Genomic DNA, 25665 nt, shown 5'->3' with positions numbered 1-25665 from the left:
TACGGTGCCTGTTACAGTGTGTCAGCTTCTCAAGACCAAGAAAAGTCTGTTGTTTCCCACCTGCTGGAAAAAGTGAAGCCGGTTAGCGCTAAGTTAGCTAACATCTCCCCTTCAGACTGCGCAGCTGAGCAGGAAAGCTTCTACAGCAGCTACACAGCTGCTATGTAACTTAACATTAGCTCAATTTATAGAAAGTAACTGGAAGCTGTATTTTATTACTGCCTACTGACCTGTACTCTGACCTGTACAGTCTGATTCAATTATTTTTCAGTTTTCAGTCTGAAAAAGTGGTTTTGGAAAAGAAAGGACGGAGGTGACTGGAGGAGCTGAGGTTAGTTAAGCTAATTAGTGATGCAAACTAGTCCCTTTAAGCTAAAGAGGAGACTTTTTGTTGGATTTTAATGTGCAAATAAAATGCAGGTTTCTCATGTTGCCTATTTTTTATATTAATGTCTACAGATAAATGTCAAAGGCTGTTAAATGAAGACACAAAAGGCAAACATGAACAGTATTATCTATAATGATTCTGAGGTCATATTAACAGGGTTTTCCTGCCGTTAAGGCTTAGGGGTGATGCCCAAAACATGCTGTGCCATCACTGTAAAATCACTGTGGAGCAACAGAACCAACCAAACTTACTTTCTCCAGATCTAAAGGTTGTAGTTCCTCCAGTAGACTCATCTTTGGGTGTTGGTTATTTATTATGTGCTTTAGCTTTTCCAACTATTTGTTCAGAGATATGGTGAAAATAATGGCCCGATATGATGTGAAATTACATATCTGTCATTGGAAAACATAAAATTTTCTTTTTTGGGGGGGGGGGGGGGGTGCTAGATCCTAGAGGAAACACTGGATTGAGCTACAAATTTTTCTTAGATACTCCACAAAGTCATTAATATGATAAATTGCTATTGCCTGGTGTAGGTAGACAGCACAGCAGCACACATAAAATAAACAAATGTCTACATACTTTAAGGCGAGTAAATAAAAAGAACAGAAATACTATAGTGAGACAGACAAAACAGCAGTCACTTCATCAGCACTGCAGAATAAACGGTCCTCTCTGTTAGCAGAGACTTCGCCTGATATAAATATGAGTGTACTGTTAAATTATTCTTAGCAAAGCTCAGGATTTAAAGCAAACTGAATCTGTCAGCAAAAAGTGGAAGACACTAAACACAAAAGCATTAGATTGTTTACAGTTAACATGAGAGCTACTGTATGTGCATGCACTTGTCTACAGCTGCACACAAAAAACTATGTGAGGCCAGAAGATATTAAGATGATTAACAGCAATCTACTGTGTTTGTAACAATGTTACTGTAACGTTTAAAAACCATTGTGGACCTTTTCTTTGTGTTATCCTCATTTATAACCGCAGTAAAGCCGTACTGCATGACATTAATCTGTGAAGATTCTAGTGGTGGGAATCTCACCTCATGATTCGATGATACGATTACCGCTGCGATGCGATGAAAAAAAATAAGATTATCAATGCTTTTTTCTATACAGAGTTTTTGGATAATTACCACGCATTTAATTTGCAGATTAAAATCCAAAAGAAATGACTCCTCATTAAAAGGATGAGTTTGAATCCCTAATTTGCTTTACTAACCTCAGCTCCTCCATGGTCACCATCCTTTCACCATCACTTTCCGCCATTCCTCTCATTCGCTCAACCACACACTTGCTACACACACACACATACACATTACGCACTGCCCTACCCTAACTTAACTATTATAACAGCACCTGTCACATAGATGTCCTTTGAAGAATGAGGAGAGGAAGCTGACACAGGGTTACCGTGTTCTCACAGTGTGAGAGTGAAAATCATTAGTTGATATTAATGATCGTGTGAAATTTTAGTAGCAGCAATTATTCATTTAGCAGTGGTGGTGCGCCGAATATTTGAGAACATCTCTGTTAAATGATTATCAGATTGTCCGGGCGCTGCATTCTGAGTTCCGCCTTTTGCGTTCTGTCAACATTGCGTTATCAATTTACATTTAGAAAATTCATTTTTGACATTTGTGAATTGATTCAGAATCGTCCACTTCTGCATCGCAATGCCTCTAAGAATCGATTTTTCCGATTAATGTAATCGCAATTGCAATCGTGATGTCGAAATTACAGAACCACAAAATGTGTGCAATTTAATAAAACAGAAAAAGTGTGTGTTACAGTCTCTTCTTTGTGTCTGTTGCAGTCTGCTCATTATCCCCACCCACACATTTCGCATGTGCCCCTACAAACAGATGGGCCTACGCGCAGAAAAATTATTTATGAGCAGTGTGCAAGTAACTTTTAAGACAACAACCTACCGTAACCCCCCTCCCCACGGCTACTCAGGCTCTGGTCGCTCTGTGACAGCGACAGCGGAAGCAAAGATAAGATAAGGAAGGTTTGAGTTTGGCTCCCTACCATTTAAAGTTAGCTCTATCTCTGCCTTTTGTTGTTCAACATGTTCAACTTTTTTCATAAAGCCGACGTGCTTGTCAGTTTCACTTTTCGTCAACCGACCAATCACAGCTTGGATGGGACGGGACATTAAAAAAGGTTTGGTGTACTACAGCAAACTTTCAAATGTTAGTACTTAGCAAATTGGAGACCAACGTAGAGCCTTTTGCTTGCACAAGGCTTAAATAAATTAAAAGAAAACACAGAAATGAAACAGCTGTAAAATATATATATTTATATAAATATATATATTTATATATATATATATATATATTTAATATTTAACTAGTGGTAAATAGTAGGCTAGGCTTTTACATGAAATTATAATCAATATAGTAATTAATATAGGCTAGATTGTTTTACTAACAGTACACTATAAACTAGATGGCTAACTAAATGGCTGCCGTGCATCACCCAGGTGGGTGCTACACATTGGTGGTGGTTGAGGTGAGTCCCCCCCACTTCACTGTGAAGCGCTTTGAGTTTCCATGATAAAGCGCTATATTCATGTAATGCATAGGTTGTGGATAATGTCTCTGCAGAGGACAGATATAGATTTAGCCAGTGCCAGTGTGCCAACATTTGCTCCCTCTATCCGCCTCCTCCATAGAGCATAGAGAGTTTTACTAGTCATTGTATAAATATTGTTTATTGTTTAACTTTGTTAAGAAAGTTAAAAAAAACACATCAAAATGTCTGTTTTTTGTGCATTTTCCTTGATAATCAAGCAAGTATACTCCTAGTACAATTTGTTCCATTATAATCAAATCACAATACTGTCCACAATAATCACAATATGACCTTTTCTCCCTATTAACAATGTGAGAGGAAGTATCACTGCAAAGCTACGTATTTGGCTTTGTGTCAACCCACTATTTCAGAGGTCACTAATTGGCGGACCGCAGTCCGGTTCCGGACCCAGCCGCTGTCCTCTTCGGACCGCCGACCTACAGCCGATTTATTATTGAAACTTACTACCTCGTGACGGAGCGTTTCTATTTTAACCCGTGCAGCTTTTCTAGCATTTACTGTACTGGTTTAGCGGACCAGGAAACTCACAGATCAATCTGTACTCCAAGCGTCTCATGTGACACGAATGTCACACGAATTGAGGAGATGAAAGGGAAAAGAGATTTCACATGGCTTTTAATCAAGAATGTACAGATTCTTACATGTACATTCCTCCCACGGGCCGTTCAACACCAGAATATCTCATAGATCTCCAATGCTAGCTGGCTGGACAAACTAGAGCTCACGTTTCTCACTGAACAAGAGAAAGTAGGAGTGGTAGCTCTATAAGAGGGAATGAAAGAGAAGAGGAGGCATTACAGCTGTTTATTTGTTATGATGTGTTGAGTATTTATTATCAAATTGGTTAAGACTACACTTAGCTACAGTTTTTATTTATTTTTTTCTAAAAATTAGGCACATTATTTTAGTTTACTTAAATTTAGAATTTATTATTAGAGTAGTTATTATTTATGATCCATCCAGTTTGATGTGAAAACTGACTGAAATATTATTTGCTCAATCATCAATCATGATTTCAGATAAATGCTAAAGTTGCTGTTACTGTTAACTCGTCTGTGGTCCGCTGGCAGAACACCGGATGCTTTCTGATCAGGTGCTGCCATGCTGTTGCCAAGGTAACATGAGTTTCATTTTACGGTGGACGGGCGGTAACATTAGAGAGTTGTTGTTTTCTTTAGCTTGAAATAATCCCATACTTTGGACACTTTCTTCTTTGTCCCTCGCTGTTTTCTCTCTCTTCCTCCACTTTGCAAACAGCTCCATTATAATCACGTTGTGTTCACACAGCGTAAGTGCAATGTGCGACAGTAATAAATGTCCGTGCGAAACAGTGTGCTATATAGTTATATGGATCAAACAAAGCCTCCGCGTCGATGCATTTTAGTAATCAATTTAATCAATGAATCTTTTCCGCACTATTAATGTGTATGTTGCATTTTACTACTGTCTATGTTGATGCTAATGTTTGCAATGTACCATATTCTATAAGATAATCGTAGTGTTGCTATCCTGTGAGAACCACTCACTGCAAGTTCTGGAAACTTTTTTTCTACTTGGGCTGCAACTAAATATTAGAAGTTATCAATTTCTCAATTAATCAAAACATAATATCAGAAAAACACCCATCACAGTTTCCTAAAACCACAGGTAAAATCTTATCACTTATCACATTACTGTTTTGTCAGACGAACAATTTTCAAAGCTTTTCAATTTGCTATCGCATACAGTAAAAACAGACTTTGTTTATTTTTTTCGCTTAAAAAATGATCATTGATTATGTAAACAACTGCACAATAGCGGCCTTACAAGAACTTTGCCTAAATGGATTTCAGTCTAAAACAGGCAAAAAAAAGTTTGTTTAAATTAGGAAATATCTGATCAAGGAATAAGGAAACATGATTAAGATTATAACAAGACATTTGATGCTAGCTCACTGTGCTACAAACAAATTGTAGTCGGAAAAACATTTTTAATGGGGCATTAGCTCACAAAATGTAATAAAACAATCTATATTTTTGTTTTAGATAGTTAGATAGTTGTTTTAGAAGATATTTGATTATCGCCACTGTCAGATGATACCCAAGCTTAAGCGTGCTCCAGTTGAGGACAAGTACCTTCAAAACCTGATATATTCAAATGTACCTGCATTTTAAATATCAGATTATGAAATTTTCAGACTTTCACATACAGTACATTTTCTCAGAATAACATCCTGATCGGGATAACACTGACATAAACAACAGCTGATGTCCAGTCTTTCCCAGAATCCTCCAACTTGATTGGCCTCCCTCCTGCTTCCTCATCCCTCACCCTCTACCATCTCTCTCTCTCTCTCTCTCTCTCCTCTTCAGCAGTGGTGGGAGGGAAGAAAGAGTAATTTTTCTCCTCATTAACTTCCTGATTGGCTTCGGACTCCAATTTTTGCCCGTCTGCAGTTTGTCACCAATTCCAAACTGGCAGCACAATCGTTAATACTAATGTTTGTGTAGCTAAGTGTGCCCTGCTCTTTTTTCTTTTTCTTTTTTTTTATCCCTCAGCGGTCTACTTGTACAGCAATAATAAAGTATGTGGGTGGGGGAGAGCTGCTGTGAATTAGCCTGTTCACTGTTAATTCCCTGCCTGTTCATCAGTAGGAAATCTATGATGTAATTAAAGGTTGAAAGCAATTGGATGTGTTAGTTTAACTGGAGATGTTAAATCACGACACACTGCTGTACACATGTTCTCTGCTGCGTCCGGCTGTCCTCTGGTCTCTTGTTTAATACAGATTAATGTTGCTGAAATGCCAGAAAGCTTTGTTCTCAATTAGCTGTCAAAGATCTGTTACTGATACTACAGGCCGCAACTAATTAAATAATTAACTAATTATTTTTCGTTGTCAATTACATTTTTGTTATTTTTTGGTTTAAAAAATATCCAAAAACTGCCTTCAAATTGCTTGTTCAAATTGCAAATCATAAAAAAGCAGCAAATCCGCACATCTGAGAATCTGCAATCACATAATGTTTGGCAAGTGGGAAATATCTGGCTCTTTAGCTGCTAAATGGCCCATGTTCACCAGCTAGTCGCTAACTGTGTCTGTGTGTCTGCCGCTTGCTGTGTCTGCTGCTGAGCAGGTAGTGTTTAGAGCTCTATTAATGAAAACAGCTGTAGTTGAAATTGATGGCAATGAGAGCGGTGAATGAAAACAGTAAACTTGTGGGCTGTAAAACCAAAACAACAAGCTTAAACAAATACGAAAGAGCGGAGAAAGAGGGCTAGTCCATTGTTAATATAAAAATATTGATTATAGATATTTTCAATGAAAAGGGGATTTTGTAGAAAAATATGCTTGTATGGCAACATTTTGTCAGTACCAAACTAAAAAAATAGCAACAAAATATGTTGATTAGTCTTTAAATGTGGTTATTTTCACTTGAGATTTGGTCCCTTCGGCTACTTGCTGATGCAGACTGTGGATACAACATACAGATGCTGTTTATTGTTTTGCTTTACCTGATGAAGGTCTGTCACTGGCATGAGGCTGCACCTTTGACATATTCTGTGCTGACAGTGTCAAAGTCCAACAATTTTACAACAATTCTTCCAATGTTTAGCAACAATACCTTTGGGAACAAAACCGGACAACAGCAGACAAGTTACAGTTTTTCACCAAAAATCAGGGGCAAAAAAACTGTTTGTCCATATAAAAGCTTTTTATTTATCTATTTTTAGATGCCTAACAATTGCCAAAACCAGTCCCAAATTTAGAATCCTGATCCTCAGCAGAATTCTGCTGATACTGTATGTTACAGTGTTGAATGGTAATAACTGCACTAGCTACTCTCCTAGTGAACTCCACACCGAAGCTCTTATGTATGATAAAGCCTATTTGACGTTCAGGCTGTACAAATTAATAGCTTGTAACAAGACAGAGACTTTGCCTGCTGGTGATTCTGAAAGAGAGTTTATTCCCCTGAGTGAACTTTTGCCCTTTTCCCAGTCACTCAGCGCTCAATATAAGATTTCCAAACTATTAAACAGTCTTTGTGTGGAATAACAAAAGGAAGCTTTTTTAACCTCCCACTTGTCCTGTTAAAAGAGGGAGGGAGGGAGTGAATGAAGGTGCAATCATTTCTGCGGCTGCCAAAGAGGGGAACAAAAGCCCAGATGTGAGAGGAGATGGTAATTCAGTCTGATCTAGCGGGGATAAGCTCTCTCTGTGGGTTTCTCCACACTCATCCACCGTACACAAGGGTCATACGGGTAGATAACACTTAAGTAAACACACACACACAGGCCAGCACACACACACACACACACGATTCTGCCATAAACCGCAGTGACGTAGTGAGTTACCAAAGTGTCTGAAAGAACACCAATGTAAAAGAACAACTGCAAAGACATTTCCAAATAACATTAAAATCTATTTGGATTAAACTTTGCAGTGATAATAATTATGAAGTTATGAAGGCAGGATATTCATACATTTCAGTTTGCTTGTCAAAATTTAATATATGACAATCATTCACAAATGTAGAAATAAACTGAAAAGTAATGAATGTGTAGCCATGATGTGTTATCATTATACTAATTATAGTGCAATTTTATTCATTATGCATTCATCTGCAATTCATTGATTTACTGTTTAATCTATAATATGTCAATAGTCAATAGTTATAGTATACAGTGAAATATTGAAATGTCCTGTTTTGTCTGACCAACAGTCAGTATAAAATGTTACGATGATATAAAACAAAAATAGCTGCAAATCCACATATTTTAGAGGAAAATGTTTTGCTTCAACAATGAATAAAATTATAGTTACAGATTATCTTTTTGTCATTGTTTCAGCTCTCAGTAAATGGACACCAATGTACTTTTCTACACTTTAGAACTGGGTCTGTTTTCATGATTTGGGCCTCTTAGTTCCAATTAATAGAAATCACAACACTACCACCAGCATATAATAGTATTTTAGACCATCATGTGCTTCCAACTTAGTGGTAACAGTTTGGTGAAGGCCCTATACCTTTGGCCATATAGCGTATGTATATAGTAATATCATAACTACTCATTATAAGAAATCAGTATGCCAATAATAGGTCACATTGGTACTGGCATTAATGAGAAATCATGTTGCCAAAATTGCTTTCCAGCCATGTTATTGTAGTTAAACCACATTAATGGGAATTATAAACACAATGTGACATTGAATGTGAAGGTTTGGCTAAACATCTTCTTCTGCAGATAGAATTTGCTCAGTGTGACGATATTCAATGCACAACCTGCAAGTTACCAAAAACAATCAACTGTCTGAATTTGTCAGCGCTGTCCAGGGACATGAACACTTAGTGGAGGCTATCATCAAGGGAACAAAAGTTCAATCTTAAGAGTGAAGAGTTGCCTGTCACATGACAAGGTTGACCCGGGATTAAATGGCTACCATTAAAATGATACGAGCTGTGTCTAAAAAAATTGTCCCTGGCCAGTTTGAGAGGGTCCCATCAGTGTCCAAATGAGGATGACCCTTGTGGAGATGGACGCTCCCCTCTATAGAGATGATATGAGCATCTGGCTCCTCATCATCAGGCCAGGAGCAGGATTTAATGGCCCAGAAAACTCAGAAGCGACAGGCAGGCAGGCAGGCTTTAAATACTGAGCACAGTGGATGTTCACACCGCAGACCTTCACCCTCAGTTTCCAATCACTGCTCATGTCAGACTTTTCTGAGGTCTGTATATTGTGTATGTATGTCTGTAAGTACCAAACGTCTCGTCGGTCACATTTCAGTTACAGTATGTGCATTAAATGAACTGCGATGTCTCATGCAAAGCACAGTTTTTGCTAAATTACCGAACTTGCAAAACATGCAGCTACACTGAAGTTGCATCCTGTCTCCCAGAAATTACATTTATATGCTAAATGGGTTTGTGAAAAACAGTACATTTTGGAGGCAATTTAATTAGTACATAGATTATGTTCACTGATTTTCTGGTCCATGCTACATTTTGTAACACACTTGAAATTTTTTATCCCTAATATTAAACAATTGTTTTGTTGCTTTAAAATCAACTGTTAGATAGATAAAGAAAAGCGCTGAACAAATATAAATGTTGACCTAACGATCATGCAAGATGATAAATCACCACAGCTGTGGAGGTACATGCCTATGGAGCTAAATCAGGGCCAAATATTTTATTAATTTGAAGAAAAAAAAAATGGTATAGAAAAACTAAAACTTGTAATTGAACATCGTCTTAAACTTGAAAAATACAACGTTATATTCAAAATAAAAAATAAGCGTTTAAGTGTTTTGTTTAAATAAATTCTGGAATTATTTTGAATAAATTCTTAATTTTCGTTTTTCACTTTTAAACTAAAAAAAACCCTTTATTTGAGGACTTGTTTTTTTCAGTTCAACGTTTCAGTCTGAAACTGAAAAAAAAAAAAGATCTGAATCTGAAAAACTGATCTGAAACTGACAAAATAAGATTTGAAGGTGTAAATAAATTGCTTTGATTCTGAAAACATAAAAAGTGGAAGTGAAAAAAATAAGTCCTCAAATATCAAAATTTATAAAAGCGAAAAAAACTCAAAACAATTCCAGAATTAAATCAACATTTTATTTAAACTGAACACAAAATAAATTTTTTTTATTTTGACTACATGGTTGTATTTTTCAAGTTTAAGACCAAAACTTACAAATTTTTGTTTTTCTGTTACAGTTTGTATTTTCAAATTAACAAAACATTTGGCCCTGATTTAGCTCCATACATGTCAATCTGCTGGTCATTAGGATTCATCCACTGGATACCATGAATGATGTTGAGCTGGATGAGTAAAAACTTTCAATTGGTGGTGGCGCTAGAGGGCAAAAAAAAGGGGATCACCTAAGTGATTTGAGTTCATCCTCCTGACACCATGAATGTCTGTACAGAATGTAATGGTTATCCATATAATACTTGCTGAGATATTTCAGTCTGGACAAAAGTGGTGGAACAACCAACACTGACATCCCTAATGCCACGACAACACAATTTTGTTTCAAAATGGTATTAACATAATTTCAAAGAGACAAGGTTGGAAATGATAAGTTTGACCCAAGATAACTGCTCTTTTTCATGTGAGGCGAAAGCCAAAACCCTGTTGTCATTTTCTTCTAAACAAAACGCACCGAGGTTTTACTAAAACCAAACAAATGCATTTTTCACTTAACAGTTTAGAATAGAATAGAATGAAATATTGCTGGTGCTGGTAAAGCAAACGCCACAAGTGCCTACCCTGAACTGTGACTCTTCAGGGTTTTTCCTGGCTTAGAATGGGCCTTTGGGGTGTGACTTTGCGCAACAGTAAGCATGACGGGTACGCGTTCAGTAAAGGCAATGACTTACCTAATGACCAAAATCAATGCATTTTCTTGTTATTTCTGACCTTTTGATAAACAAAATATAATATAAATAACATTTATAACATTAAATAGAAAGTATAATATTAGTATAATAATATATTTACATGTTAGATTTTATTTGGATGATCTGCCTACAGATAGTTTATTACTAGATATTTAGCTGTTTAACAAATAAAACCATTTTCTGATAGTGGCCTACACCACTGTGGTTAAGGTTTGATTAGTGCTAATGTTTGTAAATCCATTATAATTTCAGATAATAGTACAGGTTACTATAGCTTACCTAATCGCTAATATTAATTCAGTTGGACAAAACAGCAGTTTCTGTGGGTTGTTTTCAGTCACTTGAAAAATGCTCTACATGGTGGTCAGTCTCTCATTTGTTTATGCAAATTAACTTATCAGAAATAAAAACTGTACATACAGAACAACGAGTTAAACATTTCTAAAGTTTGCTGTAGTGCCTCAACCTTTTTTAATGTCCCGCCTCCTCCAGGCTGTGATTGGTTGGTTAACGAAAAGTGACTTTGACGAGCCACTATATACACGGCTGCATGAAAGGCTCCGATCTTCCTGCGGAGATTAGCAGGCAGGCGAGAACGGGAACAGGTGAGCATCACTAGTGCTCAGAAAACCTGATTTAGAAAGGGCAGAGGAGAAGACCGGTGCCGGTACACCAAGACGTAAAATGTAAAAGTGACAGTACCGGTGAATACCGACACACTTTAAGCACAAATGGTTTTTATCTTGTGAGAAATAACAGGAAGTCATTAGTGCGAGCTTTTTAACACAGCGTTCAGGCTGGTTTATTAATCCAGCGCCAGCTGCATGTGTAAAATACAGCTGCTGTGGATGAGAGGAAAGGTGACTGCTGGAAGTCAAAGACATCATATTTAAGTTTATGTTCTGCTTGCTCAACAGTTATTTGATAAATGTCTATTAAAACACATTCGGAGAGGATTTCAAAGGTTGTTTTTTTTTCAATTCTGATCATTTTGGCGCTGAGGATTTTCCTTTGGCGTTCGCTAAAACCTCTAAGGGGGCGCCAAAAATTTCTCTACGCAGGAAAAACCCTGCTCTTAGAGTAAACCTGGCAGTGAAAGCAGCGCTACGAATAATTTCAAGCCACATCAAACACCTTAGTCAGAGAACTAAATAAAGAGTCAAATAATCGCTTTTGCTTTATCATGAATAAGGATTATTCATGTTATTGTCTGGGCAGTTAAGTTTTCCACATATTTCTCATTCTCATCTCCCAAATGAAGAGCTGTTGAGACAATTGTTCACAGGGATGCAGTCTCTTATGCAGCCATTAAGGGAGATCAGAAAACACTTAAATGCTCATTATTTGCTATGAAGCTGAAGGGCCAACGCAGGCTGACAGAAGGCATCAGTGTCGGGGTCAAAGGCTAATTAAGGAGAGAGAGACCTTTGCTCCCGCATTGTTAACCAATCTGTCCCCGGTGAAGACGACTGCCGGAGAGGCGTGACACGGCCCTTGTCCCTATGCTAAATCTCCATTTCGGCTACTGTGCCCCATCAACTCACAAAATGGCCTGTCAGTCTATCGTTGGGCTTTCTGACGTGATACGCCGAAAAGTTATGGATATGCAATAATGAGCTGAGGCAGCCGATCAATAATTGCGTGACTTTTCTATCATTACATTTTAAACAAGAGATTCATTGTGAGTCGACAGGGTAAGAAAAATGCCAAAGTAAAGGACACAGGAAGAGTGAAATATATTGCTATGGATAGAAGGACGGCCCTCGTGGGTGCTAAAGCTGCCATATGTGTTTATCCAAGTCGTTCAGCTGTTTCAGAGAGCTGCCAAGGCAACATCATTTATCAATCCACGCCAAGCTACCGCTAATGCTCAAAACAACACAAGGAAAGTGACTACAAGAGCATGATTAGGTGGGGTTGGGGTGCACCGTAACTAACCAAGTTTGTTTTATAGACAGAAATCAGGAGAACAACAACCACTTGTACGTATGGAGACGTGGGTATGACATATCCAGTGCATGAAGTATTTTATATGCATATTACATTAAGTTACGCGCCCTGTGCAATAAATGTGCTGATTCTGTGATTAACTTTTTTCTACGGTAAGAATAGATATTACATTATCTAATCTATTAGCTTGAACATTTGTCTAAATCGAGGCGCCCAATTTACAACAACTCCAGTTAAGGATATTAATCCCCATGAAGGTTACAATCAAAATGTTTATGATTTTTACAGTTTTGTTTGTTTACATGAGGTATCACTTTTGTGGGGGGTCAGGGAGGGGGAAAAAAATATATATCAAATACATATTACAATTAAATTAGTTATCATACTTCTCAAAACAGTGGTTAGGAATTAGAAATGTTTAATTAAAAAGAACAGTGTTCTTTACTGCTGTTTCTTTAATATTATTCTCGCAGTTTTTTAGGAAACTAAAACTAAAAATTGTGTCTTACAGGAGACAGCTTCAAGCAGCTTCAAATATGTGTGTGTATGTGTAAATCACACATACACACACATATTGTTTCTTACAAAAATATGAAGACCAGGTTCCAGTAGGTTTCAGCCCTCAGTAGCATCTGCAGATCTAGACTTTAACCCCAAAAACCTCAAAAACCAATTAGTTGCTCAGAGCAACCTGTAAGTAGCCTAACAGGCAAAACCCAGGGCAGAAAAAAAGGTCTACTAACTAATCACTGTTGTACGGTAACAGAAGACAAAGAAAAGTATATCAGCATTTCTATCAACTCTTCTCTCTGTCTAAGTGCATTGTCTATCTTAGGACAGTAAGAGACACGGTGTAGCAAGATAAGCTAATGTCACTAAAAATATACATTTTTCAAGCAAAGTCCTAAAAGTAAATTGTAACTTCAGAAATAATCAGTACTTCACTTTGCACATACTGCATTTACAGAAACAGGACATCAATAATTTACACAGCCTTCGATTATTATATATTGATGCACAGAAAAATGACATTAGATAAAACAGAAGTCAGTAGAAGTCTCTGAGAGCTGGTCAGTGTGAGAGTGTGTGAGAGAGATATAGAGAGTGAGAGAAAGAGGACATAAACTACACAGCCCTGGCCATTTAATGTCTCCACAGCCCCAGGCCTGTGCTAATGGTGGTGTTGTACAACACATTACAACGGTGCTTGTGCCCCGAGCAGACAATTACACCGGTACTTAGCCCATCCACAGCCGCAGAGGCTATCAGGGCACTTAGCAGCACAGCAGGGTGGGGAAGACAATCTGACAGGCCACACAGGACTTTTCCACTGTAACCAAGAGCCGGGAGAGACACTCAATCAGCCACACATTCAGTGAGGCCCTTCAGGGGCCCATGGGCCCAGCAGGGTCACTTTCTCTGCTGCTGGCTCTTACTTACAGATTGAACCAAGTCATTACCTCAACCAAAACGCATTTGTTTTCTTATTTTTGTTTTGTTTTGTTTAGAAGTGATAAAATATTAAAAACGTAAACTGTGAAAGGTGGATTGCTTTTGGTTATCACCACACTGTCTTGTCTTTCTCATTGAGAGAATAAACCATTTTGTTGTTTATCCTCTAGTGGTGCACACTAGGATAACTGGGCTGATTTTGGGTCTGATTTTCGGCTCCTCCTAACAATCGCGAGGTGTGTTCCCAATCTGAGGCTGGTCTGACAACATTATCTGCTCAAATTATCCTATAATGTGAGGCATCTTACAGGCATAATCTTAATGCCACCGACTGAGATATTCTGATTATTTCATGTAGTGTGAAAGGAACAGTGATGGTATATCGAGCAGAAACCCACAAAAGCCAATGAGAACAAGCTGACTTGAAAGTGTCTTGCTCGTGCTCTAAAATATATGATTCTGTTTTCTCAGCTTCAAGTTCATCCACAGATTTATTCTCTTTTTGTTTTGTTTTTCTCTTGTTCCTCTTCTTTTTCTCTGTGCAAAACATAGCACACACAAGTACAACCAGCTGACAACGACAGTTCGCCTCCATGTTTGTTCATTTCTGAAGTCACGTTTGATCATGCAAGTTTCTGTGAGGGCCCTTGAATCACCACTCTGACATTGTTTAGTAAACGGTAAGAGTGTGGTCCTCACCATTCTTGACTGAATGGTCTGGTGTTTGAGTTCTTATGATTAAACTATAAAAAATCCGTTAATTCTGTTGTTGGTACTTCCCATCGGTTAGTATTGGAAAATCCCCAATCTCTCATGTAAGGAGGAGTTACATTCTTCACCGTTATTTGTTCAGCTTTGTTGTTGTGGTCTTAGCTGTTGTATCTATTTCTGCGTAACTACACTGAAATATTCCTTGTATGTGCACTAGGGCTGCAACGATTAGTCGATTATAAAAATTTGTCGACGTGAAATTTCAATGTCGACGAGTCGTTACAGAGAGGCTGTTTAAGGGAGAGACAGCAATCTTCTTATTAAGAACATTTCTGGTTATTCATTTCCAACTGCAATGCACTACATGGAATGCTGGGGGCAGTGTCGCTTCCACTGTCTGCCATGACTGCTTGACTGTAAGACTACTCACGAAGAAGAAGCATTCATGCCAGAAACAGAAAGCAACAGAAAACAAAATACAGAAAAACTACAGAGGTATCATGAAAGGGGGCTGTTGTTTTATTATTCTAAATAGACATTACATTGTTATTGTACAGGTGTGGTTATAGTACTTGCTTTTAATATTTACATTTATTTTATATAGTTCCAAAGAAGAAATCTTTGTTAAAAAGTTAGACGTTTTAAAGTTATGAGCTTATTGTTTTGGGTGATTAAGCCTGGCTATCGTCTTAGAGCAGCCTCTCCATAATTCTTTGCATTCTTGGTTTTGAGGTCTCATGGATGATGCTGGCTAAGCTCTTTTAGTTGTGTTAGCAAACATGTTAAGTGCAATAGCAAATCTGTGAATTATAAGAGTAGTCTACACTGTCTTGTCTTGTTCCCTGGTTTCCCCTGGCCTCTTGGTGTTTATTCTGAATAGTAAACCTCGTTCACTTAATGGTAACGTTAGCTAGTAAGCTGTGTGTGGGAGATCAGTAATTCACTTAAAAGATATTCAGTTAGTTAAATGGTTTAATTAGGGTTAGGGTGTGACAAAAATAATCGTGACTAGTCGACTAATCGAATCAATAATTAACAGATTAGTCCACTATGAAAATAATCATTAGTTGCAGCCCTAATGTGCACGCATACCAATAAAGCTAATCCTGATATTTAATCATTACTTCAACAGCATCTGAAGCCGTCCTATTATTATTATTATTATTATTATTATTATGTTGAAAGAAATATTAAATTAAACCTAGACATCTGAAAAAATTTTATTCTTCAACCAATTTAGCCCACTTTAAACTTTTCCATCAAAACCAACTTTTAATGGGATACTTTAAGTCTTACAACTTGACAATACAAGTAGAAAAAAAACTTGTTGATACAGTATTAATTCTCAAGATAAATACATTACACCAATCGAAAACAATAATCTTCTAGCCTTGGCTTTTCTCAGGTGCTGAAACAACACAGACTGCCGGTACTGAACTGAGTGATGTTCTCAGCATGTCAGTGACCAAGGAAATGAACTCTTGCTGCTACATGACATGAAACAGCACTTCCTCTGTAAAAGGTCACCTCTTGGATTAGAAGTACCGATTTGTTTCGGGTCTAATAAATCCAAAAGAGTGAGAGGCCTCTTTGACGTCTCCAGAATGAGTGTGGCCACGAGTGTGTGAGCAAGTACATGTGCAGTGTGTGTGTGTTTGGAGGGACTTTCTTAACTGTCTGTGTGTGTGAGAGAGAGAGTATGTGGGTGTGAGCAAGTGCAAGTTTGAAGTAATCTGATCTGAAAGCAGGTAAAGCCCATTTTAGACACGAAACAAAGAAACTTACTGACGCCAATCTCTCTATCGTTTTTTTTAAACTTATTTTTTCCAGAGGAGGCGGAGAACCTGAAACGACAGACTTTATACGCAGTAACTCACTTTGGTGTACAGTACAGTATAGATTTTAGCAAGAACAAATCAATAGAATATCATCTAGAAAGATAGTAATGGATTTCTAACTTAATGGGCTCACACAGGTCCATCGATTAGCAGGATTAACATCTGCAATACCTCAACAATCTGATTTGCATTTAAATTACTGTGCGCTCTGTGCTGACACCAATATAACAAAACAGACAAACGTATAGCCAACACAGTGGCACTCGATTCTGAGGGCTGACTTTAGTATAAATCTTGTTTTTAAAAAAACAGTAAAAAGTAGATGAAGGGAAAGTTGCTGTGCTGACAGCTTGCAAACTTTGAGCAGTTTTGAATTTAAAACAAAAGTCTAGACAAGGACAAAAAAGAAAGAACATAAACACCGACAGACTCGGCTTGAAGCTGTCTCCTGTAAGACTGAAACAGCCATAACTCTTTTGGGGCAGCTCATCTGAGCCTCCCCGGTTAGATCCTAGTGAGGAAGTGGGGCGAGGTGTTTGTGGAGAAACTGTGTGTGGTGTTTGTATATAACAGGAGGGGGTGTGTGTGGTGGTGGTGGTGGTGAGGGGGGGGGCAGTGTGAGGTGAGATGTTGGGAAGGCAGCGAGGTGGGGTGGGAGTTTGATGGACTGCGCTGTCACCTCCCGCTCTGCGATTTACGGCGGTGGGGCTGCTGACGAGCGCGGGGCAGTAAACAGGCCGGCCGGGGGCGTATTTCACAGAGAGCTGGCTTTTATGAAGAACACCAGGACGGCTCTACCCACAGCTCCGCCCGGCCCGCCGTGACGGATGGAGAAAGACGCATGACAAGCTTCATCATTGTTTGTAAATCTTAACTGTTCCCGCTCACTAACTCCAGAAGGCAATTTTGCGGAGACAGCGGGGCCTGTGAAGGGGGAGGGCGGAGAGGAGGGAGGAAGAGGAGGAGGAGGAGGCGAGGGGAAAGGACAGCGTGGCACTCCTGAAGGTTATTTGGATCTCTGTATTTGGCCAACTGATTAGCCCTATCGTGGGAGGGAGATAAATCTGACGGGGCACTGTTTGGCAGCCAGGTAGACGGGGAGGGCAGGTAGGCTCAGAGCTCACAGCTATTTCCTCCTTATGGACTGATCCCGAGGAACACAACATGTTCAGGCAGAGCGAAACAGTTCAAGGATTAAAAGGAAATGTGGCTCAATAAACACCACCAACAAACACAATATTCTCTATATTAGCTTTTCCTTCCTTGAAAATTATGCTGCAATTTTTCATTTTCAATTAAGCTGCCCATTATTCTGTGGATGAACTGATTAGTCATTTAGTCTTTAAATAGTGAAAACACACGGCAATTTCCCAGAACATAAGCAGACATTTATAAATTACTTATTTTATCTATCCAACTGTCTAAAATGGATTAGTCAATACATCAATTAGTCAATCCACAGAAAATTAATTGTCAAATTTTTGATAATCGATTAATCGTTAAAGCCTCAGTCTTTGATGGTAACTTAATATTTGGGTGGATACTAGACCGTTAATCAGATAAAACAAATAATTTAAAGACATCACACTATGTAGACTAAACATTAAATCGAGGAAACAATCAACCTATTAATTGCAAATAATTGTTGCGGCGCTAGTCCAAAACCATGTATCTTTAAAACCAGAAAATCCTCACATTTGAGGAGCTACAACCAGAGATTGTTTGGTAATTTTGTGTATTTTCTGTTGTTTGGCTTTTCAATTAATTACAAAATCAGATGTTTCAGCTTGGAGCTCTACGTCACTCTGGATAAGCAATGTGAAATACAGTAATCCCGACTATAAAAAAGAAAAAAGCTGCTGTACCTTATAAAATAGAAACAGAGACTATTTTGCAGCCACATAACAAAAGATAAAAAGGAACAACATGCTTATTACCCTGCAGAGTGATTTCTGCTCAGCAGATAAGACATGAATTAGCCTTGGAGCCACATCAAGGACACAGTCCAAGACTTTCACACACACAATTGTGCAGACAAGGGAAAGGACAAGCCACAAAAAATGTTTCACACACACAACATCTAACACACTCTCCAGTAACACTGTTCATCTTCAGCCGGTGGAAGCATCCTGTTTAGATACAACACACACCCACACATTTGGCAGTGTTTATACCACACAGGGGAGAAAGGCTTAGTGTCCCGTGTGAAGCACGAAGTCGTTTTGGTGATTAAACCTCACCAAACTGCGACCATTAGAAAGGCTTTCTACACCAAGTGGGTAGCACATGTTTAGACTGACTCTTTGACAATACAACCTCTAACAAAGGTCTTTCCTCAGCTCTGTATAACAAGAGATACTGAAAACAAATTGTTTTATAGGGATGGCATCCTGTATCAGACCCTAACTCTGATCCATCTATCACATTATTATAGTCTAACGTACAGTACAACAGAAGACGAGCAAAGACACTCCCCTAAGATTTCAGTGAAGGTGAATCAAAACAGAATTGGAAAGTAAAAAAAAAACATATTTCTACGACTTTTCTCTACTTCTCTCTACTGTGTCTGAAACCTTTGCCGTAAATACAGGACAGATTTACCCTTCAATGCCTCAGAAGTATTCTGATAAATGGCAAATAAGATATGGTAGCCAGCACTGGCCTGAATCCACAAATGTTGGGTAAATACCAGGCAAAGTTCAACGCAGTTAAGTTATACATATGTTATTAGTCAAAAATAATGTTACACAGATACACAGACCCTTCAGCATCTCATTTTATAACAGAGTCAAAATCCAGGAAGAAAATTTTGGGAGCATCTAATGTTAGATTCATTTGGATCTAATATTTTTTAAGTACTTTGCAATATATACAAAAGAGGAATACTTCCCCAAAGACACTTGGTTCAATTCATATACCATAAGCTTTAATAATGGGAAGATTACGAGGCAAAAACCGATTCCTAAAGTTTGGAAAACAACAATTCCACCTTGTTTCCAAAGACTGTTGCAAGAATTAATTTACCTCATACATTTAGAAAAACCTCATTTTAATAACTCGCTGCTGATTTTTCTACATATTAAACACGAAAAGATGTATTTAAATACAAATTCTAGAAGAGAAAATCACTCTGAAAAAATACAGAAAAATGTGCAACCTGTGCTGAAGTAGCTTCCTGTTAAGTGGTCACGAGCCAGAAAAAAGGTTGAAAACCACTGATATTTCTCACCAACTGTGGGACCACCCGCTGAGAGCGTTGTTATCTTGTAATGGAGCATGGCGATTCACAGCAGGGGGCTGACGTGGGACCCTCACAGGAAACAGACAGGTGAAAGTCATAAACAAATACATGTACAAGAGAAGATGCGGGGGTCTTTAGTTGGTGATGCTGGTGGTGTCAGCAGCCTATTTCACTAAAAGACGGATGTTGATGTTCTACTACTGATGCCCTTCTCCTATGATCTTTATAAATGAGTAATAACATACAATAAAACTTTATCTTTTAATTCCTGAAAAGAAAATTGCCTTTTTTTGTTTTAGTTACACTAGGTAAGGAGTTGTGGTTAAATCACTAATCAAACTGCTGTATTTTAAGGAAAAAAGCAGCAGTGATTAAAGTTTTTGAGCCATCATTAAAGATAATACAAATTAGTTTTAATAAACCATTTAGGTTTCTTCGCTCCAATTCAGTTTCAAACAAGACAGAAAACAAAAAAAGACATGTAATAACTAACAGGACCTGCCTTCTGTCAATCACACCTATTCAGGACAAACCTGGATAACACCAGACAGAGTTGGTTACTTTCAAGGGCACAAATAAGGCTTCACATAACTGGAAAATATCCCTGCACACCTGAAAAAGTAACAGGTGTAACACAACTTGAGTAAAAGTTAAAGGTCTACAGCACTGTGTCTCACTTGGTGATGGCATGTTCATCTATAGCATTTCAGTCTTCATAACCTTCAGGTGTACCTTCAGGGTCACCACAGTTCTTTGTTTATACATAAATACTCTAAATTAGCCAATCAGGCGACCTCAGAAAAAAGGTCAATTGTGGAATGAAGTGCCGTCAGAAAAGTTAATGAAAGTAAAGGATCATCACCCGACTGGTTACCGGCAGCACTGGTAGAAATCCCGGTGGGGTCGTTACTCTGTGGGCCTTTAGAGCAGCCTGTTATACAAAAATACACACCACAGAGATGCATCGTTGGCAGCTGAAGCGGTAAGACAAAAGCCAGCAGGGATAAGATAAGCAAGGTTTGGGTTTGGCTGGCTTAGATATGTCGGCCCCTTTTGATGAAACAACAACTTTTCATAAAGCTGGTGTGCTTGCCAATGATCAATCACAGCCTAGATGGGGCGGGACATTAAAAAAAAGGCTGATGAGCTACTAGAGATGAAACGGTATGAACATTTCATATCATGATTATAGTGACCAAAATTATCTGCTGAATCACGACTGCCACTACTAAAATTTCTCACGATCATTAAACTATGCGCTACAAATGTTTTCACTCGCACACTGTGCCAGCAGGGCAGCACTCAATGCTCGTTCTATGCAGAACATACGTGACAGATGGTGTTATAACAGCAGCGTAACTCTGAATCAGGAGGTGCGTAGCGAGTGTTTGATTGTCCGAGCGGCAGAAAGTGACGGTGAATGCGAGCGGAGGAAAATATTCTGGCAGTAAATGTACGGTGTTGGTTACAGTGTGTCAGCTTCTCAAGACCAAGAAAAGTCTGTTGTTTCCCACCTGCTGGAAAAAGTGAAGCGCTAGCTAACATCTCCCCTTCAGACTGCGCAGCTGAGCAGGAAAGCTTCTACAGCAGCTACACAGCTGCTATGTAACTTAACATTAGCTCAATTTATAGAAAGTAACTGGAAGCTGTATTTTATTACTGCCTACTAGTCCAATTTTGAGAACATCAGGTACAAACTTAGACTAAATAGACGTAGCCTGCAGCTCTGACCTGTACAGACTGATTCAATTATTTTTCAGTTTTCAGTCTGAAAAAGTGGTTTTGGAAAAGAAAGGACGGAGGTGACTGGAGGAGCTGAGGTTAGTAAAGCTACTTAGTGATGCAAACTACTCCTTTTAAGTAATGAGGAGACGTTTCTTTTTATCTCCTGCCCCCGCTGCTGAAAAAAATCCTGGAGGAAACACTGCAGCCAAACCTTATGTAAACATATGAAAATCATGTGAAATGTGCACTAACATAAAGATGTTATATAATAATAATCATATTGTTAGTAGTAGTATATAAGTAAATGCAGTGACCCCATGCACAATTACATGACTACAAATGAGTCTTAAGAAGGCCGTGATAGTAACTGCAATGAGTCCAACAACTGACATAGATACAGAGGAGTCTGCAGCGTGGATCCTGTTGGAACAGTTTTACATCTAATTCGTTGTCTGCCGGATGCTGCACATGCACGCCTGCTTCTGGGAGTTCTGCTAACTTTGGTTGATACGTAGAGAATTTACGATGAGCCAGAGCCAAGATGCCACTGTGACAAAATGCGCTGCTTTTAGCCACCTCTTCCTGATTCTATTTTACATGTGTTCTAATTTACATATGTTTTACTATAGTTATTGTTATAAACATCGTTCAGTAATCTTGTTTACATAAAGAGTGGCATGGGTTGTGTGGGTGCTGCTGGTGTATCGTGTATCCGTCACTGTTCAAAAACGTCTTCTGTGATGAGTGTTTTTTCTCATCACTGTGATAAGTGTTTTAAAAGCTGTTTTCAATGTGTCAAATTTTCAATATTTTAAAAAGCTTTGTCAATGTGTAAAGGCCCATGTGTGTGTCCAGATACCAGGGTCTTCACTTCACTAGTCCTCCACTGATTTCACATCATAATTGCACCCAATCAGAAGAAACACACACACACACACACACAGTATAAATATCCAAGTAATAAATTGATTGTTAATAAACTCTGTGTCAACGTGCTCCTAAATGTCTTGTGTCATGTACTCCTTGGGAAAAAAGTTAGCATAGAGACTTGAATCTATAAAACATCACATTTTATAGAGCACTAAATCAGCATCACTGTAACAACCCAAACTCTCCAAGAGTTAACGAGTTATAATTAGGGCTTACAATGGTGCCTTTACAGAGTAAGAGCTGGATAGTAAACGTAAGCAGTGATTTCCACTTTGGCTGAACAGACAAAGAAAACAGCGCCACCTACAGACTTCTCAAACTTATCTCACTCGCTGATGATCTGGTGCCTGTTTCACCAAATCTGCAACATGCACGCTGCGATTAGCAACATTCGATCATTTCCTCTTGCGCTTATTTTGACAAGACATAGAAAAAAGGTGTCTCACAGAATTGTGTTCTAAAACTTATTTATCTTTCCTGAAGCACACTAAAACAACTCTCTCTCACTGAATTGTTCTATTTCTTCCCTCTTATCTCTCATCGTGCATTCTTTGCAAAGTTCCACAAATACTTTGCTGAACATATTTGGCAATACACACAATCTGATTTACCCACATTCACAGGCACTGAGAAAGGCAGAAAATCCAGGCAACTACCCTCAGCAGCCATGCTCAGCTGAGTTTAGTAGCATAGAGCGCCAGAGATCTACGGCTGTATAGTCAGAAATCAGAGATAAGATCTACTTCATCTTTAAACACGACAAAAAGAAACAGAGCTGCACTGTCATGTCTTTGACACCTTTTGGTTGTTTTCTTTGATGGCTGCTAATTATTTACATTTATTCATTTAGCTGACACTTTTATCCAAAGCGATTTACAATTGCTATTTATGTCAGAGGTCGCACAATTCTAGAGCAACTAAAGGTTAAGTGTCTTGCTCAACGACACATTGGTGGACGTGTCACAGTGGGGATTTGAAGCCGTGTCTCTCACACCTAAGGTTTGCGTCACATAAGACACATGAATTTACTCTGAGGCAGACACACATCATACACGTCTGTATTTGAAGAAAAATAAAAGTATAGGAAAAGTACAAAAAGCTTCACTTTAGACTAAATTAATCTTAAATTTTATGGCACCCTTGACTTGAGTGAAATCCTCCCTTGAATGTACTTAACCACACTGTTGATCAAGTCTGGGTAAAACTTGATGGGGCCTGCAAAGTGTGTGTGTGTGTGTGTGTGTGTGTCACTCACAGGCCTCCATGGTTTCAGAGCAGTTGTTGTTGTTGTTGTTGTTGTTGTTGTCCTCCAGGCTGAAGAGGGGCGGCACACAGGTGGTGGAGCCCAGGCCCTGAGTCAGGTAGGTGGCTGCTGGGTAGTAGGAATGCATCCGGTACTGAGAGGACATGTTGTGGCTCGACAGGCGGCCATCGCCGTGGGGCAACTGCTTCATCCAAGAAGACACAAAAACATGACATTTTACACACATAGGACAAAAAAAATTCTTAATGTGCTGTATTTCACAGACAATGTCCTAATCATCAGATGGGTTGATCTCAGTTTGTGCCAAAATCCCTCTGTTTGCTTAAAATACTGTGGTAATCATGTGCTGGTGTTGTGTGTGTCATATGATAATGAGACGAGGACACAAAAATAGTCCCAGCAGAGGAATATAAGCAACATGTAGCATGAAATAATTGATTCTATAACTAAATAATGTAACTACTAACTTTCAAATTACTTCAGTAGAAGTTAATAGATTATTTTTAATGAATAAGAGACAGCAACAAAGGTTGTTGCCTGTTAAAGATCTGGTGGCCTAACTGTTAAAGAAACCGTTATATTATTCAGGAAACTCTGATCAAACAGCAGATCAGTCTCTGTCTATTGATAAACTGTAGGAAAGTTTTTACATTTCAACTCTGGCAGCAGGCGGGCGTATGCGTGACACGACAATGACTGTGCCAGTTTCACGGGATCACGCCAGTTACACAGAAGCCATTGCCATGGTTACCTCGCAGAGCGCTTGTTTGTCTGTCTGTTGATGAAGAGTGCAGAGCGACCCTGTGGATCAAAGCCGTCTGAAAAGGCCTTATATAAACTCTGTCACAACAATTCACAAGAAATTAATTTATAACTTGCCAAAACCTTTAACATCAGGATGACTTCAAAAGCTACCATTCATACAGCAAAGTGTATATAGTCTATATGATTGATCAATCGACAAACAAAGTCAAAGTAAACATTAGACATAGCCTATAACAAGCAATAATCAAATCCTACCCAATTTATCCGATGCTTACTGTCAACTCAGTGTTGGGCAAGTTACTCAGAAATAATATAGCTATTAGCTAGTTACTTGGCATATAGGCTACTCCTTAAAAAACTAATATTAGCTACTCTAGCCTACTTATTACTGGGTACTCGGTGATATAATGCCACACTCTCCCGATGAGTCCAAGCATCACTGGCAGTAGTTTCAGAGTTTCATGTTGCTGTTTTGCTTTAGCTGATGCTCCAGTTAGCCTAAGTCAATATAGAATTGTTTGCGGTTAAAAGCTTTTTGCTGGTCGCGCAAAGTTTACAACGGACGACAATGTTCTTTGCATCTTAGACTGTGACACAATAATGGCAACAATGTTACTTACAGTTGTCGAAAATACCTCTCCTCCCTGTTCTCCTGTCTTCCTTTTTGGCTAATAGCTGATAAGGTCCGGTGCCGCTGAGCTGCAGTGCACTCGTCAGGGATGGTGCGTTCAGTAGGGCAGCCTTAATATGATTAGTAACTGTAATAACATTACTGCTTTGCAAATAGTAATGCGTCATTCTGTTCTTTACTGGGAAAAGTAATATTACAATATTACTGCCCAACACGTTACGTACCACTGATGCGCGAGAGCGACTGTGGTACACACTGCTCAGGTGTGGAATGGGCAGCTGAACGCAAACGAACATCTTCATCCTTGTTGATACTTGCAAAGGAAGAAAACTTTACACACGTCAGCAGAAAAATCACATCCCTGATTAGCGAGATTTTATAATCGAAATGGCTGCGATTACCCTCTGGTCACATGACACGCAAGAGTTAACCAGTCTGCAGAGGATGCATCAACTGTTACGCTGTACCTTGACTTGTTGTTGTAGAATGGCCTTAAGCTTGACAGAAACTGACACTACAGAAACGTAAGCATCACACAGGGAATTAAATTAGCACTCGCCACATGCGGGTAACTTGGTGGTGGTGGTCCATGTGACATGGCCTGTTCACACTGTCATAAAAAGATCAGATCTGAGTCACATATGGGCAAGAAAATCGGATTTGAGTCACATTGGCCTGCAGTCTGAGCGTAGCCATTAATTGGTGGTTGAACTGTTGGTTTTGTATTGAGTGCTTACTGTATAATACCTACTACTGTAGGTAGGCCGACCTGA

The 25665-nt window shown here is 38.7% G+C and overlaps 1 protein-coding gene across 2 annotated transcripts in view; it reads right to left on the bottom strand.

The window, feature by feature from the left end:
* Window positions 1-25665, bottom strand: part of dmrt1 (doublesex and mab-3 related transcription factor 1) — a 42287-nt gene that overhangs the window by 3264 nt on the left and 13358 nt on the right. Inside the window, exon 4 of one of the 2 annotated variants that reach the window (XM_038703752.1) lies at window positions 23488-23677. In XM_038703752.1, coding sequence (XP_038559680.1) covers window positions 23488-23677 — 190 coding nt within the window. Of the gene's footprint in view, window positions 1-23487; window positions 23681-25665 lie in introns of both variants that reach the window. The other variant, XM_038703751.1, reaches the window with a different exon arrangement.

The sequence above is a fragment of the Micropterus salmoides genome, unplaced genomic scaffold (assembly GCF_014851395.1).
Source record: "Micropterus salmoides isolate LMB-PRFRI ecotype aquatic unplaced genomic scaffold, ASM1485139v1 Ms_hic_scaffold_7, whole genome shotgun sequence".
In the NCBI taxonomy this organism is placed as follows: domain Eukaryota; kingdom Metazoa; phylum Chordata; class Actinopteri; order Centrarchiformes; family Centrarchidae; genus Micropterus; species Micropterus salmoides.
This window is presented reverse-complemented; position numbering and strand designations above follow the sequence as displayed.